This window comes from Aulonocara stuartgranti (genome assembly GCF_965226115.1).
Source record: "Aulonocara stuartgranti genome assembly, chromosome: 6".
Taxonomy (NCBI): Eukaryota; Metazoa; Chordata; class Actinopteri; order Cichliformes; family Cichlidae; genus Aulonocara; species Aulonocara stuartgranti.
In genome coordinates this window covers 22,005,274-22,023,099 of record NC_138944.1, presented here as the reverse complement: position 1 = coordinate 22,023,099, position 17,826 = coordinate 22,005,274, and the positions used below count along the sequence as shown (strand labels likewise).

The following is a 17,826-nucleotide window of genomic DNA, read 5'->3' as shown; positions in this document are numbered from 1 at the left end:
CTGGTGTTACAGTTGTTCTTACAGCATTTCAAAAGCTTTTTAAACCCCACAGTCCACTGGTGGGGAAGTCACAACCTGCTGAGCTGAGCCTCAGGTGTGTTCATGTGGGAAATGACAAGGTCAAAGTCTAAATGCCAAGTATTAACACTTAGCCACATTCTACATTTATATTCTCGAAATTCTCGGCTGATTTTTTTGCTTTGTTCTATGTAACACCGCTTGCTGTTTCTCAGCTCTAAGAAAGTTTTATTTATGTTGCTGATTTGAATTGCAACCTGTTCTTAAATTCAAATGAGTCTGAATAATACTTCAAGTATTCACAAATATAATCTTGAGAACAACAAAAGATATTTTAGTCCAGATTCGTTAAAGGTGCTTGTGCTCTCAGCAGGTGGGGTCTGACGATTCAATAGCCCCCCCTTGGATATGACTTGCTGATTACATGTTCACATCTTAGTGTGGCCAAAAATATAATGCACTGTGAGTGCTGCCTCAGTAATAGGGACACTGGTGCTTGTGCTGTGACAGGCAGAGCTCTCTGACCTCAGGTCTCGAAGGTGGTCATTATCATCTTTGCTGTTCACATCTTTCCTGCACCCAACTGTTGAGGCATCAATAATTCACTTATTTCTATTATTATACTGAATGGTATGCTGCCAGTGTCAAAAAGGCTGAGTACGCCATTAGGAGAAACACATGGTATGGTATGGTATGGTTTTGCAAAATGCCACTGCAATGAGGCAGGGAAATAAAAATGTAAATTGAGAATCAGCGATCCTCTAGATGCACCAAAAATGTTTGTTTTTTTTCCTTCTCCCCATCTTCTGCTTGTAGAAACTACATAAAACGAAGTGAAACTGCTCTCCTAAACAACTAAAGGGAGCAAAAAGTCTCTTGAACTCAACAATTTAGAGTGAAAATTCCTTCTCTAAAATTAGGGATCAGGGGAAGTTGGGGAGAGAAAGTGAGGGATTTGGTTAGTATACCGATTCACTCTGAAAACGGCGTGACAAAAGAGAGTGCGTCAGGGAGGAAAAGAGAGAGAAAGAGGTTCTGAACACAAAAGAGAGCTGCAAGCACAGGGGTAAACACACGAGCCAATTGGGACGTCAGGGGAGCAGGAAGGGCCCCTGGTGAAGCACCCCCCCCCTGCCAAACACACATGAGCGCGCGCACACTCACACACACCGTCGTATCCTCCTCCTCCTTCTATCCTGCACTCTAGAATTCACTTATCCCCAAATCCCTTTCCCTACTTTACTGATAACAACAAGGAGCGGGCCTCTGGAGCTTAACATAGTGGCAAATCCGGCCGAGGGAGTTCTGTGCCAATACACTCTGCGGCTCGGCTACGTCTGCAGGGATTAGAGCGCTTTCCGGGTTTCTTCACCAAGTGCGGCATCTTGAAATGACTTTAATTTGTTTCATTTGAAATAAACTGCCCAGACACTCAGAGTTCAATTTTATGGATGACCTATCAGCTGTTATCCAATCACAGTGTTAAGAAATGTTTGCCGTGTGTTGGGGTGCTTTATGTTTGGCTCCCCGTGCATTATCTGTGGCTTGTTATAGCAGCAGAGTTTGCTTCGGCATGTTCTGATAGAAAGAGACACTATACACAGACCCAATTCGCCTCTGTGTTTTTCTGCCCCCTCATTATACATGTTTGCTTTAATAACTTGGCTTTATGCAAAAGTATAATACAAGTGAAAAGCAGAGCACCACACAAGCCTGGGGAACAAAGGCTCCTGGGACTGCCCTAGACTTAATTTGATTTTCGCCCCCTCTCTTTGGAGAAAGAAAGAGATTGAGGAACTTACTGAAGATATCATGCCTGTGTCCTGTGTGTGATACGACATACTGAAGGGCCTTGGAGGGATCGTGACTGTAAACCCCAGTATGCTCGTGTCAACTCCTATGGCAAAACCAGATTACGCTTTCTCTTGTCTCTTTGAATAGAAACACAGCTCGCTAGCATGGACTTGGCATGACCGTGAGAGGATAGCAAGCTCTATCCTGACACAACTGGATGAGGCAGACTGGGCAGATCACCAGCGGTTCACAGCAAAAACATCTTTTATGAATGCACTTGCCTCATGCATGTTTAAGCTCTGAGGGCATAACAGTAACCATGAGTAAAACAGGCAATATCAATTAACTATGTGAGAGGCTTTGTCAGCACGCCAGATACTAAGAAGGCACATGACGATGCAAACTCAACGTACAAATACGAGTAATCACATTTGATAATGTGATATATGGCTTTTTGATTTAAACCACCTTATATCCTTATATCGCAGTAATAAGTTATGACAAAGGGACATGTTGTGACTTCAGACTGTTTCCAAGAAGAGCTGCCCACTCAAATCACAGCTGAATGCCAGGAAAACTAGTTAACAGTTTGGTGCTGTGGAGCTCCTTTGTGTGCAAAGGCTGGTGCATCTAAGCTCAGATGGCCACGCAACGTTACACTGCGGGTGCCTTAGTGGGAGTATACATACAGCAAACTTAAAGTACTTCGCACCCAGGACCCCTACAGTGCTGGATCGGCTATTGTGCACCCAAAAGCCTGCGCCTGTTCTTAATCCTCATAATTAGAATAAATTCTTACTCTTCATTTGAACTGACTGACATTTGTTCTCTTGACAGAAATCAAATCTAAAATATTCTTCCATGCTTGTATATAAAGTGTACATTATTGGTCTGTTTTTAAGGATGGAAAATATATCATTTGAATTTCCCTGAGTCATTTAAACATTTTCTTCTACGTGCTGCTAGTTCTTGATGTTCTGGGTGCTTTATTAAGAAATAAAACAGTGTCAGGTGTTCGATCAGATGCCTGATATGAGCTGTAATTAAATTTCACTCACAAGCACTTCCAGTATTGATTGTGACTTCCATCTTTTAGGTGCAAAGGCAGAAGTAGCAAGATGGTGTCATAGAGTCGTAATGTGGGAGGGAAGAGGTTGGGGTGGGTGGATGGTTCAACATGATATGCAGCTTTGCCCACAGGAGCCTATTTGTTTCCTTCTGCATTTCTCTCTTTAAACTATGAAAATAATCTTTAGCTAACCCAAGGCAATGATTAAAAAAAAAGAAGATTTTTTCGGTTCTGTTTTCAAGGGTTTGTTGGCAGGAATCATGTGATGATATTGAAAAGTTATACAACATGTTCTCATAGAAAACTTCCACTTATGGGTTAGTTTCTAAAATCCAATAATGGTAAATGAGTTGGTGCTTATAGAGTGCTTTTCTACTCAATTTGAGCACTCAAAGCACGTTCCTACTACAATCCTCATTCACCTACTTTTACATTCATTTTTTCTATGTAGTTTGAAGCACTTTTGCCCTAATGTTAAAGCACACAATGAATGCATTGGGGTCAACTCGGGGTTCAGAGATGTGCAGGTTGGATGAGCCAAGGATCGAACCACTGAACTTCTGATAAGTAGATGACCCACCCCAGAAAAAATAAGAAACAAACAAACAAAAAACCAGATAACGGCCTTACTTTGAAGCCATGACCAGTAGACTACTGCGACTAAATGTCTAACTGAGTCAGTTCCTGTCACACAGGCTACTGTCCAGCACAGGGTTCAGTAGTCATGAGTTAGCTGTTTTGTTTTACCTGTCAGCAGACACCACATGTCACATGTAGCACATTCAGTTATAACAAGCTGCTGTTTTGATGTGTTTTATTTCTCCCTTTTTATGCATTAGCCCCATGCGTGCACACTGTGGAGAGACACGGGCGGGATAATGCAGGTCTTTGCCACAGAGAGAGGTGTCGGGCCAAGTCGCACTCCTGCCATCCACAATCCATTCAACATGCAACACACCGCTAGTCTCTGTGTGTGTTGCTGGAGGGGAGCAAGCACTGATACCCTCTTAATGTCCTTTAAGCTGGGCCCAAGTGAAAAATCACTAATGTGAAACAAAGCCCAGACCATGGCGATCACGACTGAAGCCTTGGCTCAGCACTGCACTGTATTTTGTGTTGTGGCTAGTGTCTGAAGGGAATTTGGTAATTACTTTTGTGTTTGTGATTGCAATTTTACACCTGCCATCCCGGAACGGTGTTTATTTAAAATAATACAGCTTGTTAGGACCATTTAAATGGACTTATATGCTATGTAAATGGACACAGTTGGATGAATCAATTTATGAGTAGACAGGGAATGGGGACGAATGTATACAAAGCAGCAACACTATAGTCACTTTGGTATTTCTGCTACTCTTTACCCAAAACAAATATATGTTATTTTTTATGTCAGCTTTGATGTTGATGTGCATTTGAGCAGTTGCAGCACAGAAGGGATGTGAACATCCACTCACCCGGGCACTCTGTCCAGCAATAAGCTGGTCATCTTCAGTCTGGACACTAGTCCTGCTGCGAGTATCATAGTCCTCCTGTTCAAAGTCAGAATCATCTTCCAGCTCCTCTGGTGTCTGCAGCAAACACAAAGACAGAGATAAAGTCAGAGATCAGGGAACAAACTGAAATAGACAGCTGAAAAGGGCATTTTTTTCTGCTTTCAAGCCCCAATGTGCTGAAATCATGTCCTTCTGATGCGTAGAGAATGGCTTAAAGATCCCTGAAAAGTTAATTGTCTCTGCCATTTTCCTACGTAAGGTCTTCCGTCATATTAAAAACCATATCCAATAGGTATTTCCAAATCAAATTCACAACCATAATGATTTATGCATTATTTACTGAGTGCTAAAAAGATAACTGGGAGGAAAGAGAAAGTCATCTGCGAATACATTTACTGTAACATGTCCCAAAGCATGTTGTTTAACTGCAGGAGAATAAATCTGTGAACAACTTGCATTTGTGCATTATTCACAGGTAAATATCTGGACCCATTTCCACAAGATCATTGATTGTAACTGCAGTTTATACAGAATGATGTTAAAAAGGAAGCCAAAAAGGGCTGCCAAGTTTTAGTCAGTTAAGGGGAGGAAGCAGCTTGGGGCGGAAAGCGATGGTGCAGCAGAGTATTTGTGAAACAGAAAAGCTCAAAGTCAAAACTCTTTACAAATGAGCATAACAGAGATGCTACCAATATGTTTCAATCGCTTAAATATTATAATCAGTGTTATTATTAATTTTCTTTGAAACATTTTGACTTAAAGTCTTTAGCCAAACTCTTAAGTTACTGTTTGAATCCTGACTGCTTTTTTTTTTTGGCATAAGATTTAAAAACTGCTGTGCAGTGATTGTAAGTTCTTAATGTAATTCAAAGCTAAAATAGTTTCAAAGCTGGGGAAAAATCCCTGTGTGTTTCATCAAATAAAGAATTCAGAGGAATTAGCAAGAAGAAGAAATGAGAGAATATCTGCTTCAGTTTGTTTATAACTTTGTATGTGTTTTCTGTACGAGGCGAGTGACTCAATCATTAATAAGCATCGTTATTCCTCTCTGCTGTCTTTTAAGTGACGTCCCAATGACAAAGGCTGTTAGTTTGCCAGGTAACTTCAAAGCAAGTAGTTGATCTAACGCAGATGGATTAATTTTAACAGCATCACAATGATAACACAGCTGGGCGGCTTAGGTTCTGTGGAGCAGAGGATCAAATATAGACATGTATCTGTGTAAAATTATTCTTACATGGTGACAGCCTGTATTCACAGTTCTGTCACAGCTATGCTTGTGAAGTGCATAGTGTTGCCTGGTTATTTATATCGGTATTATAATAAACTAACAGTAGTTTCGTTTTTCTCAAAAGGAGCACTTACAGTATAAAACAGGACCACAAAAGAACCACAGGTTGCTAGAAGGCCTACATTTAACTGTGCTAAATTTCCTTCTTAATTTTAGTACAATGCGAATGATTTTCTTTCAACTCAATCAGTGATATGATTATTCTCTAAATAAAAATAAAAAATGTGCCCATTCTGCCCTAATTGCATCGTTGAACTAAGGAAATAAAAGGCAAAAGGGAAGAGCATTTACACACTGGAAATTTGCTACTTATAATTTATTCACACAAATCTCAGGCCATATGGAGCTTCATTATCCATTCTTTAATTCAAGTCAGTTTGTTTGCTCACAATAGTGGGAATACAATTTCTTTATAGTTTCATAATAGCCCATTTCGTGCATATCCATTTGTAATAGGTTTTATAAAAGCAAATGTTTTATCAACTCATTCTACTGCAAACACCTACAATTTAGCTAGCATACAATTCATTTATTTTACTGTTTTATTGAACATAAAATCATTTTTTAATCATTTCTTTTGTTGGTAGCTTCACTAAATTATAGGATCTTGTTTCTTTACTTTCATTTTATAGATATGACAGTGTTATCCTGTCACAAATTAAATGCAGTGTATTGCTGGTGCAGCTGTTTAAGTCTCGGGTAAAATATCCAGGATAAGGGAACCAGTTGCTGACTATCTTTGTGAGACAGGTTATTCATGATAGCCAATTAAAAAAAAAAAGAAAAGAGCCAGCTGTGTGAATGTGCAGCAGCGAAGATGATCGGTTTTGCTTTTCGTCAATAAAAAAAAAAGTCTGATTAGAGCTGTGATCACACAGACTGTAATAAAAAACAAAACAAAAGCAGCCCCCTCATTGATTTCAATCAGGTCATTGCGTGGGGGTGCCAACTCAGAGGTTGCGTTACCTTGGAGATTGTGTTGCTATGTGTATAGGTTTCTGCTATTTACCTTGTAATGATTTTAACAATCCTAAGGATCTTTCAATAAAAGAGGCCTGCTATTACGATTACATTTTAGCATTTACACAGGCCATGAAACAACTTAACCCCATCAGATCACAGCAGCTCCTTTCATTGATTTCATTTTTAATCTGAATGTCTGGTAAGTTTGAACTTTCTAGGTGAGAAAGGCTGTAGGTCAGTTTCCTGAGACTGGGACACTGCGTAAATATTGGTTATATTGCAGTCTCCACCCATTGTTCAGTTTCATATCTCTTCCATTCTGTGCAATACTTACTACTTTCCCCCCCTGCACTCCTGCGTGCATGTGTCTGCGGGTACATAAAGGCCTGGACAAAAACTATGTTTCCAAGAACTTTCATAATAACTTTCCACTCTACTCAAGTTCAGCCTCAATTTTTAAACACTGTGGAGAATTGGTTTCTTAATCCGCTGACTGCTCATGAGATCTGTGCTGTAAAAATTCTAAAGGAGCTATTACTCGGTCTAAGTGGGGGAAAAATTTAAAAAAGTACACTTAAAAAAAATAAAATAAAAATTACACGTGGCACCAACATTTGCTATTTATACAATGAAGTCAGACGACAGAGAAAGCAAGGATCTTCCAAGTTGTTTCCCCAGAAAGTAATTGTACTTGGATAGGATTATAAAGCCAGCTGGTCCCGGGCAGTTCAAAGCTGCCTGTTTTACATTATTTACTAACATCAAATTATTTTCCATAATTAGATTTTTTTCTTTCCGAAGCTGAACTGGGAAACCTTCCAGCCTGCATAAAGTTGAATAAATGAATTACGTGGTGAAAGAGGAGGGACAGTTGGGGTGGGGGGGGTGGGGGTGCAGATACTGTAACATCAGATTTGGTACGTGAAACAGCAGAGCTGGTATCTTGTTGTTATGGAGCCGTTTTATCGTGACACGCTGTCAAGGGTTCTGCCAGATTCATAAAACAGATCATGTGACAGTGGTGACACTCCAAATGAGAATTGAAGATTTCAATTATGCGCTTCTTCATCCTTAGGGCGGATGTATTTTTGTCACAAAACTTCCACTATCACCCAAGACAGACAGCAGCACAGTTTTCAGTGGGAATAAGGTCCCTGTGATGAAAAGCAAAAAAGCACAAATTTGTCATGTTCACCAGTAGATTCAGGAAGTTTTTAATGTAACAGGTTTTATGATAGAAACCCCCCACAAAACACAGGTTATTACCTCAACAAGACAGATATTTAAACCAAATTTAAAATATGCTAATGGCAGTGAAGCTGCAAAAAAGCATATATTCAAACTAAATAAGCTCAACATTAGGAAATGAGCAAACTGTTCAGATGTTTAAAATAAAAAACCCAATCAAATATTTTGAATACACAGAAGAAGATGGGAAATTGGTGCAATTTGCTTTTTTTTTCTGACGGGCAATTCAAAACACTTTGACACTATCGCTGAGCTCTAGAAGCATTTCAAAGTATCTCAGCTAGTCTTTCCCTTTTGCTCTCTTGCAGAACATAATGGACGTACCCTTATCATGAGGACGGCTTTCCTGACGTCGCGGACGCCATCGTAGACCAAACGGGATGCATCAATGAACTCGTTCTCCTCAAAGGGCTGTGGGGGATTCATACTCAGTGCCTCGATAGCTACTTCCACTTGTTCAGCAAATCGGGGCATTACTGCAGGAAGAAAGAGGTAATGGAAGTAGAGATAGAGAACAAAAGAGAGACAGGAGGTATGGGTTTATCACTTTTTTCTATGATAGGTGAAGGATTATGATTAAGTAAAGGAAAATATATAAGAAAACACAGCTATGACTGTGCTGTTTCTCTATCCAAGGACATGGCTACCACTGTCTTCAAAATGTCTCGCAGCACATTCTTCATCAGTCTGTGTTCACTTCTGGAATGTCACCCTAAACCTCTTTATAAACAACAATATGCCATTCACACACTGCACACCAATTAGCTACTCCACATCGGCTTACCCGGCACGGAGACTGACCTGTCTCTCCCAGATCGGTTTGTGTGTTTGCTGCCATGTGGCACGGGGAAGTGTATGTATGTGTGCGTAACCTGGGAGCTCGCTCAGAGATGTCTGTGTGCTTCAGTGTTACAGCGCAAGGACGCGAGCTCAGCCTGTCAATTCACAATGCCGACGAAGGGAAACAATTTCATCAAAGTCTTTTCGAGGCAGACAAAAGCCAAGCAACAAAAGAAACGTCCCTACTGACCATAAAAAATGGTTGGTTTTGTTGTCGGTACCCATTGGCTAGACCTGATGGAAGAGCTTTATGTTTTTGTGTCTTCAAATGAATTGTGCTGAATATGCATAGACATTGTTTAATATCCAAAAATACAGACTGAAGGTTTTAAATATTTAGCAGGCCACCTTTCCAAGTAATCTCCTGTTGTGTCACAATAATTGAATTCCAGCTATGATAATGTACTTTTTTTTCTTCTTATGGACTTTGTGCTGTAGCAAATTATCATAACAAAAGCAAAGGCTTACCTAGAAAGCCAGTTGCCAGCTAGAAAAAGGTGTCCATTTACTGTAGATTTGTGGGTCTCTTTTCAAACATTTCATTACAGTAGCACAAATAGAAAAGTATTTTCTTTGAATCCGGAATAGATATTAGAAAATGACTTTATGTACAGAAGGACTGGGTGAGACAAAGAGAAGGACATACTGTTTTATGTGTTTTAGGGAAAAAAACATTCAGCTGCTTTAGAAGTAATAAGCAACAAATGTGTATCAATGGAGTGGATTTTTGAAGTGCTGATACTATGAATAGTTTAAGACAACATCATTAGAGGAGAAGACAGCTCTAATGAGCACAGAGAGATAAGAAAAACTGTGGAAAAGACAAATGAGGTATTGCAGTTTGGCCAGAGAGCCATGTTTGTGATTTTATTAGCATCTTCCACACTCTCGCCTCATTCTGACATGAAGAGTGAACTAAATCAATTAACTAGCTTGCACTAAAGGTGTATGAATCTGCAGTGTGCTTATTTGTCTGATATAAAACATACGGTATATTTCACCAAACATAAAAGGCACTACAAAAAAGTCTCTCCCCTTTTCTTTTCATTTTTAATTCAGTTTAATCCACTTACTGGAGAAGCGTAAAATAGGCTTTTGGGAATTGCTGGGAAGGCGTTTTAAATAGAAATATTTAAATGTTCTCTGTGCTCTTAATGAGCAAAGTTGCTGATGGTAAGGAGCAATTTCACTCATTCCAGTTGAAAAATGATGAAGGGAATTAAATGTGACCATGTAGGGATGGATTTTTTTCACCCTCTAAGCTTAAGCATACTTTAAGTGAGAAGTTATGGAAGTACAATGAATGCCTCAAACCTCAAAGCTAACACGGTGCGCACCTGTTCCTGATTTCTAAGCCACAAGATTCAAATTAAGACGGCTACATTTAGACAATCAAACACACAGCAAAACTGCACAGAAGCACGCACTTACATTCAACAGGTGAACACAAAAATATCTCCAAATCGATGACGTTGGCCCACTCGGACGGAAAATTTTAACAAGTACAAGTTTGTGAACAAGGTTTCCAAATCTGTGGTACTTTTTCTGCACTTTTGTGGCAAAAAAAAAATCAAAACAAACAAATAAAAAAAAATAAGCATTTGCATATTGAACACAATTATTTATATTGTGTGACACTACTACACCTGCATGTTACAACATTGTTTGGCCTACTCATGATGATAGCAAACTGCTATTTAATCATAGTGAGAGAAGTAAAAAAACAAGGGGTGGTAGATTTGAACCCTTTGCTAAGTGTTTGCTAGGCGGTGTGATGGTGCCATAACATACAATCGATATTTCAACTTCTGCTGATATAAATTAGATCATAGTGTTGTGAAATGTAAATGATGTGAGGCTTTTATAAAGCGTTAGTGATGCATAAATAACAAAAACGGATCATTTTAGCCTGTTGCTAGGTGGTTTGCTCAACTCCTGACGACCAAAGCAAAAAATAAACACACAGACAGACAGAGACTTTGGATATTAAAGTAAGATATCATATATCACAGCAACAAAGTTGCATTTTATCCAGTTTCAGATCAATTCTTTCCACAATTCCCCAACACAGTCTGTTTCAAAAGAAAACAGAAAAAACAACAACAAAAAATAAAAGCACTCCCAAGCAATGCTGTAGTATGAAGCAGGTTTGACAGAGCTGCCTTACTTTCTGTTAGCTGACTTGATAAATTCTAAATATTAAAAGATAATGGTTATCTCGACAGGGGTTTTCTACTTTCTTTGTTAACTTTAGACTCTCCGAAGAGACATGAGACATTAGAGGGACAGGTGATAGAACTCTACAAAGAACAGGAAAAATATAATGCCATTGTTTACCACTCTTACAATTATCCACCCATTTACTTATTGTTTTCATTTTCTTTATTGCCCTGTTACTTACATTCTAAGACAATATAACACAGACACATCGTTAATACTAAGCTATTACTTGGGTACTGCTTATTATTTAATTACATGGTATTTACTTTATCACGTTATTACATGACATTTAAAGCTGCTACATAACGTGCAAACCAAAAGTGTGACTATTAATTCACAAAGTAATATATATTAAGTTTTACTCCACAATGTTACCTGTGTCAGCAACAGGAACGCAGAGTGGCAGAGTTTGAAATATTACTCTTTCTGGGTCACATGATGCTGTGTAAACTTCAAATACAGTGGCTTGCAAAAGTATTTGGTCCCCTTGAACTTTTCCACATTTTGTCACATTACAGCCACAAACATGAATCAGTTTTATTGGAATTCCACGTGAAAGACCAACACAAAGTGGTGTACACGTGAGAAGTGGAACGAAAATCATACATGATTCCAAACATTTTTTTTTACAAATAACTGTAAAGTGGGGTGTGTGTAATTATTCAGCCCCCTGAGTCAATACTTTGTAGAACCACCTTTTGCTGCAATTACAGCTGCCAGTCTTTTAGGGTATGTCTCTACCAGCTTTGCACATCTAGCGACTGCAATTCTTGCCCATTCTTCTTTGCAAAACAGCTCCAGCTCAGTCAGATTAGATGGACAGCGTTTGTGAACAGCAGTTGTCAGATCTTGCCACAACGTTATCAAGGGTTGCAAGTTTGGTTAGGAATCTGCATTCATAAACCAAACGCATCTACTAAACTACTACACTTACACTGGTAGGGATAAGGCCTAGCCAGCAACTCTCATACTGGTAAGGCTTTAAACCTTATCAGTATTCAAATGTATAGTTTTTTGACAACTATTGATGGGATACAGAGGGAGAAATTGGAACAGTGCTGAATTAATGATGGTCACATGAACAATTTCATGCGCATTGTTTTAATATTATTTCCATCATCCCTGCACAAGTTATATAAAAAAAAGCAACAAAAAAGAAAAAAACCCTGCCATCTGCCTCTGGCTGTGGATGGTGTTGTGTTCACTCACTATGATAGAATAAAATGTTTTCCTCAAGAAGCCTCAGCCCATTTGGTGAGCTGTAATTGTCATGCGTCACTGTAATTGGCACAGTTATTTCAAAGCCAGTGAGGCCAGAGATGTGATTCATATAGACAATGAGACCAGTGGTACAGTTTTGTTTTCTGGTAATGCGATTAACACTCACAATCTAGAGATAAAAACAAGCGTAAATACTAACCTCCTAGTACAGTACACTGGTGTCTGCTAAATGAGCACATCCACCTATTCAAACAGGGAACGTGTGACCGAATGAGAATTTGAGAAAAGGGCAAATGTTTGAAAACACGAAATACCATGTGACTAAACCTTAATTCTTTAGTCGGACCATAATTCGCCTGGTGTAATTTACAAAAGCAGAATGGGAGAGGAAACAGGGTGGGAAGGGTTGCAAAACATGGTGCGTCAAGAATAGCTAGGGGCTTAATAACAGCAGCCCACGAAATTGAAAATTATAGAAGCTTTTATAAAACATATTACTGTCATTAACCTTCATCCCTGTCCTACACGCACTGCGGCCAAGCAGCATCGCCCCTTATCTGCTGCTTGTATTAATTCCCTGCACAGGTAGGCACAAAAATGTGACCAAAAAGAAACAATCAGTGTTTTCCAAATGAGAGGTCAGATCCACTTCCTCTCTCATATTGGCTAGATATTCAAGAGCGTTGCAATTTATCTGTTCAATCAGATCATTCTCTAGAGTTAAAACTGCGTTTTCTCAATTTAGTGCAGGTGATGAATGGGAAAAGGCTAATTTCTGGCATGCACTACGTAACACTCAGCAAGGCCTTTAAAATCTAATGCTACTGCACTTACATAAAGCAAAATCACTAAATGCGCTTTAAGATATCCACACAGCTTGCATAGCCACTTCCTAATTTTGAAAACGTTGAACTTAACAGCTTTGATGATCGGCGGTCGAACCACAAAGAGAATGTGCTGTATATGATGCTCCTCCTGCTTACTGGTCTCCTCTCCTTCACTCTAACCTTGGTTAAATTGTTCCACCTACCTCTTCCTACTGCACTGCTATTCTCATAGCAATTTCCTCATCAGTACTCTCTCCCAACTTCTGCCTCTCTTTACGCACTGATTGAAAGGCCCCACCTCCTCTCCTTGCAAGCTTAGTTTGCCATCTGCTTCACATTCTGGTTAAAGACTCTTTTCCTATCATTAAAACAATAGACACAGATTCAAAAATTATAACTCATTTATCTCAACAACCGTGTTGTACACTTATGGGCCATATAAAAAACGCCATTTTCAGTGTTAAAAAAAATGATAAAAACCACTGATTCACTTCCACATTTCCCCTTAACAGTTATTTTTTAGAGACACAGTCAATGAAAGGTCTTTAGTTTTCTTCATTAGACCCTCCACTTGGCATTAACAACTGGCTTCTTTGAGTACATGTGTGAATGTGCCCAACACACTGATGAGTCATTAAAAGCAGATTGTTCCTGCATATGGACCCATTCCATTAGCACGTGCATCTCTGTGAATGTGTCCTACACTTGGAAACTTTGGCAGTTAAGGACTCCGGTGGTCTGGACTGACATTTAGCCTTCCAAACAGAAACAATTGCAGGCTTCCTTTTTCCTTTTCTGCATATAAAGCGAGGAAGTGGTAGCTTGAGCACTCTACTTGAGATCAGATCACTGAAGGCGCATGTTAATGCGCCAGGTATGAGCCGAGCCTTAGTGTCTGATGCACTTCCTTTTAGTGCTCTTGATCCACTGATTTACAGGCATGACATGTGGGTGGCAGTGTGTCCGTGTGTGTTATTACTCACTGCACTCACTGCAAAACCCTGGCTAAATCCTATTTACTGTGCCCTGATGTAATAACAAGGAGCAACATCACCCTGCTACCTAAATGGCACTCTGACTTAGGCAATATATCAGTTTTTTAATCTACCCTCTCCAGGCACCACATTAATGACCAACTTAAAAATTTGTCCCTTCTTTTGAGGAGAAGATTAGTCTAAACCAAGGCAGTTAGTGGGCAGAATAGTGTATCAGTAAGGAAGGAGGGAGAGGAGGAAAGAGAGGGAAGCCATAACCACTTTCCCATTAGGCTATTGATTTTTCTCTCTCTCAAGGACACGCTTCAGTCCCGGGCCCATGTGTAGACTGTCTGTCAGGAATCTATAGCTAAGCTTTACACTGAAGAGTTGTGAGCCTTGGCTGCTTGTGTTTTGGCCTCGGCATAAATCTGGCCACACTCGAAATGAGAAAGAGGGATGGGCAAATTGAGACAAGGTCAAAGGGTAGGTAGCTGTGATGAGCGCTGTGTGCCAGCTGTCAGAAAGAAAGGCAAGTGGCTGTGATTGGCATGAGTGGCTGTGGGCATAAACACAGGAGCAGTCCAATAAAAACACAAATAGCCAACGCAAAACACACAACTATCCACATACGCACACTTACACCCACACACACTTGCAGAGACAGAGTAAAGGGATAAATGTTTTACACATGCTCACCACTGGAGGAAAGTTAAGAAAAAGAGAACACATCAATGAATTCCACTAAAATCCTTGCGCAAATCGCTTAGTGAAATCCTTGGTGACAGCTATTGATTTTTTGGTGGAGTCTAGTTAATTGGGCTCAGTACCCTCTAAAAACTGTGTGGTCCTATATCCCTTCCCTTTGTTCAGCTACACTTAATCATCTTTCCCCCTAGCTATAGATTTCTCCTTGACTGTGTTCAAATCCATAGACATCAGGTCTGTGAGGACGGAGGGGAGAGGGAGGCAAAAGTTCACAAGGATCAATAAGTGCTTTATGGTCCAGATCAGATGTGCATGGTAGCCCTTAAAACCCCCCAACTACTGCTAAGACGGAAACTGGAAGGGGAAACACAACAGCTCTTCATCAAAGAGAAATATGGAGCCAATGAAACATTCGTCTAACACGGTTGCTAATTCCCCACCTTAACGTCTCAATTAGCGCCCAAATCATGAGGAGACCTTGTTAAAATTAAAGACAGAAGCCCTCCCAAAGGCTCGGCATCTCGAGAAAACGCAACAAAAATTTGTTTGGTGCATATTCTTTCTGTGAAGAAGAAATCACCTCAGCCCTGACCTTAATGTGAAGTCGCCTTGAACCTGTGTTTTAAACAAGTCTGTTTATCTGTGGGTATAGCAAAGTGCAAGGTCACCACAGTTGACTAAATCTAAACCAAAAACTAGATCAAGGTGTGAAAATGTATTTCCTTTAGATTTACTTTTTTCTTTCCCCTGAAATCTGAGGCTGTCACGAACAACAGTGTAAAGTTTGCGCGCACACATAATCCTCATCTGCAAAATGGGAAGTGTTACATAAGTTAACAATCATTTCCTTTCATTGCCTACAGTGCTAAATTTACAGGAGAAATTACCGCCCTGCATCTATCAAAAACGCTGCAAAATACAGCCTGCGTGAAGTAGGAAACTGTGTAAGTGACGTCACCCCATCAACAGCTCTCGATTTGTTGGTGTTAGTAACACTGACATAATGCTTCTTCATAGTGCTGACTCTTGCTCCATGGAGGATTAATAAAAGCATGTGACGAGGTTAGAGTCATACAAAATTGACCTCAAGTGTCTGTAAGATAATCACCGCTGAACTCTATCAATTAATTACCCCAATCAATTAAACTGAATCATGCAATAAGTGAACAGAATGTGTTTAAAGTACCATATAACTAATACTGTAAGTAGACTGTTATGGTGGGGTTCAGCGCCAGAAGAGGGTCTCAGACAGATGGCGGTGTGAACACACGTGGCACACCTAATGCTGTTTGCGACTTATCAGCTAGCAGGGAGGGGAGCTGATTGTGTCTCTCAATTATCCCGGCAGATGAAAGTAACGAGCGAAACAATAGATATACCACCTCGCTAAATGGGCTCTAATGGGAGAGATAGAAAGCCGAGTCGGAAGGATGGGTGAGAATGGAGAAAATATAACAAGGAGGGGAGTTGCTGCTGTGCTGATGTGAAAAGGGATTGTGGTCAGATTTTATTCTCGTGGACAGGTAATTGCTAAATTACTTCTCTCCTTTCATCCTGCATTTTTTTTTGGGGGGGGAGGGTTTGGCCTTCTTTCATGATGCCACATTTTAAAGGCGTATTATGGTATATTTTTAAGGGATTGGCTAAGACAGTATTTCATAGCAAACGCTGCACATTTTCTATCTTCCTTGCTTGTGTCTAGAAACTTTGTAAACAAGACAAAGTAACACAAAATCACATTAAAAACAGAAACTGTCACCAGTCTGCTTCTCTGAGTATTGCAGGAATGTTTTTGTATGAACAATCGCTGTAACATTTGGAGTTGTCACGTGAACGGCCCTGGCAAAAATGAACAAATTGTTTCTACTGAGACTTCTCTGCATTTTTCATGTGGCACGTCTTCACCGGTGCACATATCGTCAAGAACTCTGCAAAAGCTTTCACCTTCTTCCAACTCGCAAATAATACTAGGCTGCAGCTCAACACCTGCGCTGAAAGTGGAAACGTTGCAAACGCGCTGAAGCAATGTCAAAGTTTAGCTTTAAGTGGTGTAGGTGGTGACTGAGTGATACATGTTTTCCTCCTCTGGGCTTGCCGGCTGTACTAACTGTGTACTCAGCCCTGCTGATGTTACCACCTCCTGTACATACTCACTTTCACAGATGCTTTCTGTATATGTTACACTGTTTCCTGTAACCACAGTCAGGAAGTAGACTCAGATCTACAATATACTACACTGCAATGTCTAAAGTATTCCCTCACCCATCCAAACCACTGAATTCAGGTGTTTCGACTACTTTAATGGCGACAGTGTATAAAATTAAGCAGGTAGGCATACAGACTGCTTCTACAAACACTTTTGAAAGAATGGGTCGCTCTCTGGAGCTCAGTGAATTCCAGCGTGGCATTGTGATAGGATGCCACCTGTGCATCAAGTCCAGTTGTGAAGCTTCGTCGCTACTAAATATTCCACAGTCAGCTGTTAGCTGTCCATAAAAACATGGATGAACAAAACACCATTGGGATAACTAGAGCAGAGACTGCAACACAGGCCTTCTTGTCCAACATCAGTGTCTGACCTTCTGGAATAATTAAAATTAAATTTTAATTAAAAATTAAAAATTCCCATGAACACACTCCCAAACCTTGTGGAAAGCCCTCTCAGAGGAGTTGAAGTTGTTATAGCAACAACGGGTATTCCAGCACCATATTAAAAGCATTTTTCTGTTGTACCTTGTTTTTTTACTATTATTATTAAATTTTTGTAATATATATCTACAATCTGCTTTTCTTTTTGACCCTTGTGCTGCTGATTGAATTCCCCCAGTATGTTCAGAGGTAAAAACTACTGAGACAATATAAGAATTCAAAGTTGTCTCCTAAACAAGGATTTGGAAATGTGTTCATTGTTTGATCGGCCTGGCACTGAGACAAATGCAACTTTCCTGGAAGATGACATTGGACAGAGGCTGTAAATGAATAAATAAAAGAGTGAGAGCGGATAAGACTTTCTGTTAGAGCCAGGAAACTAATCAAAACTTTAGACACTGGACACAGAAGCAGTCAAGTCGTATCTGTGAGACCAGACTGGTGAACTAATGTAGCTTCTACATGTGTGCGCGTGTGTGTGTGTGTGGGTGCATATACGTATGTGTTTCTA

The 17,826-nt window shown here is 39.9% G+C and overlaps 1 protein-coding gene across 1 annotated transcript in view; it reads right to left on the bottom strand.

The window, feature by feature from the left end:
- ctnna2 (catenin (cadherin-associated protein), alpha 2) overlaps nucleotides 1-17,826 on the bottom strand; it is a 337,829-nt gene that overhangs the window by 17,117 nt on the left and 302,886 nt on the right. Inside the window, exons 13-14 of the mRNA XM_082535406.1 lie at nucleotides 8,201-8,352; nucleotides 4,336-4,449 (exon numbers count right to left, since the gene is read on the bottom strand). Of these exons, the coding sequence (XP_082391532.1) occupies nucleotides 4,336-4,449; nucleotides 8,201-8,352 (266 nt within the window). The remainder of the gene's footprint in view (nucleotides 1-4,335; nucleotides 4,450-8,200; nucleotides 8,353-17,826) is intronic.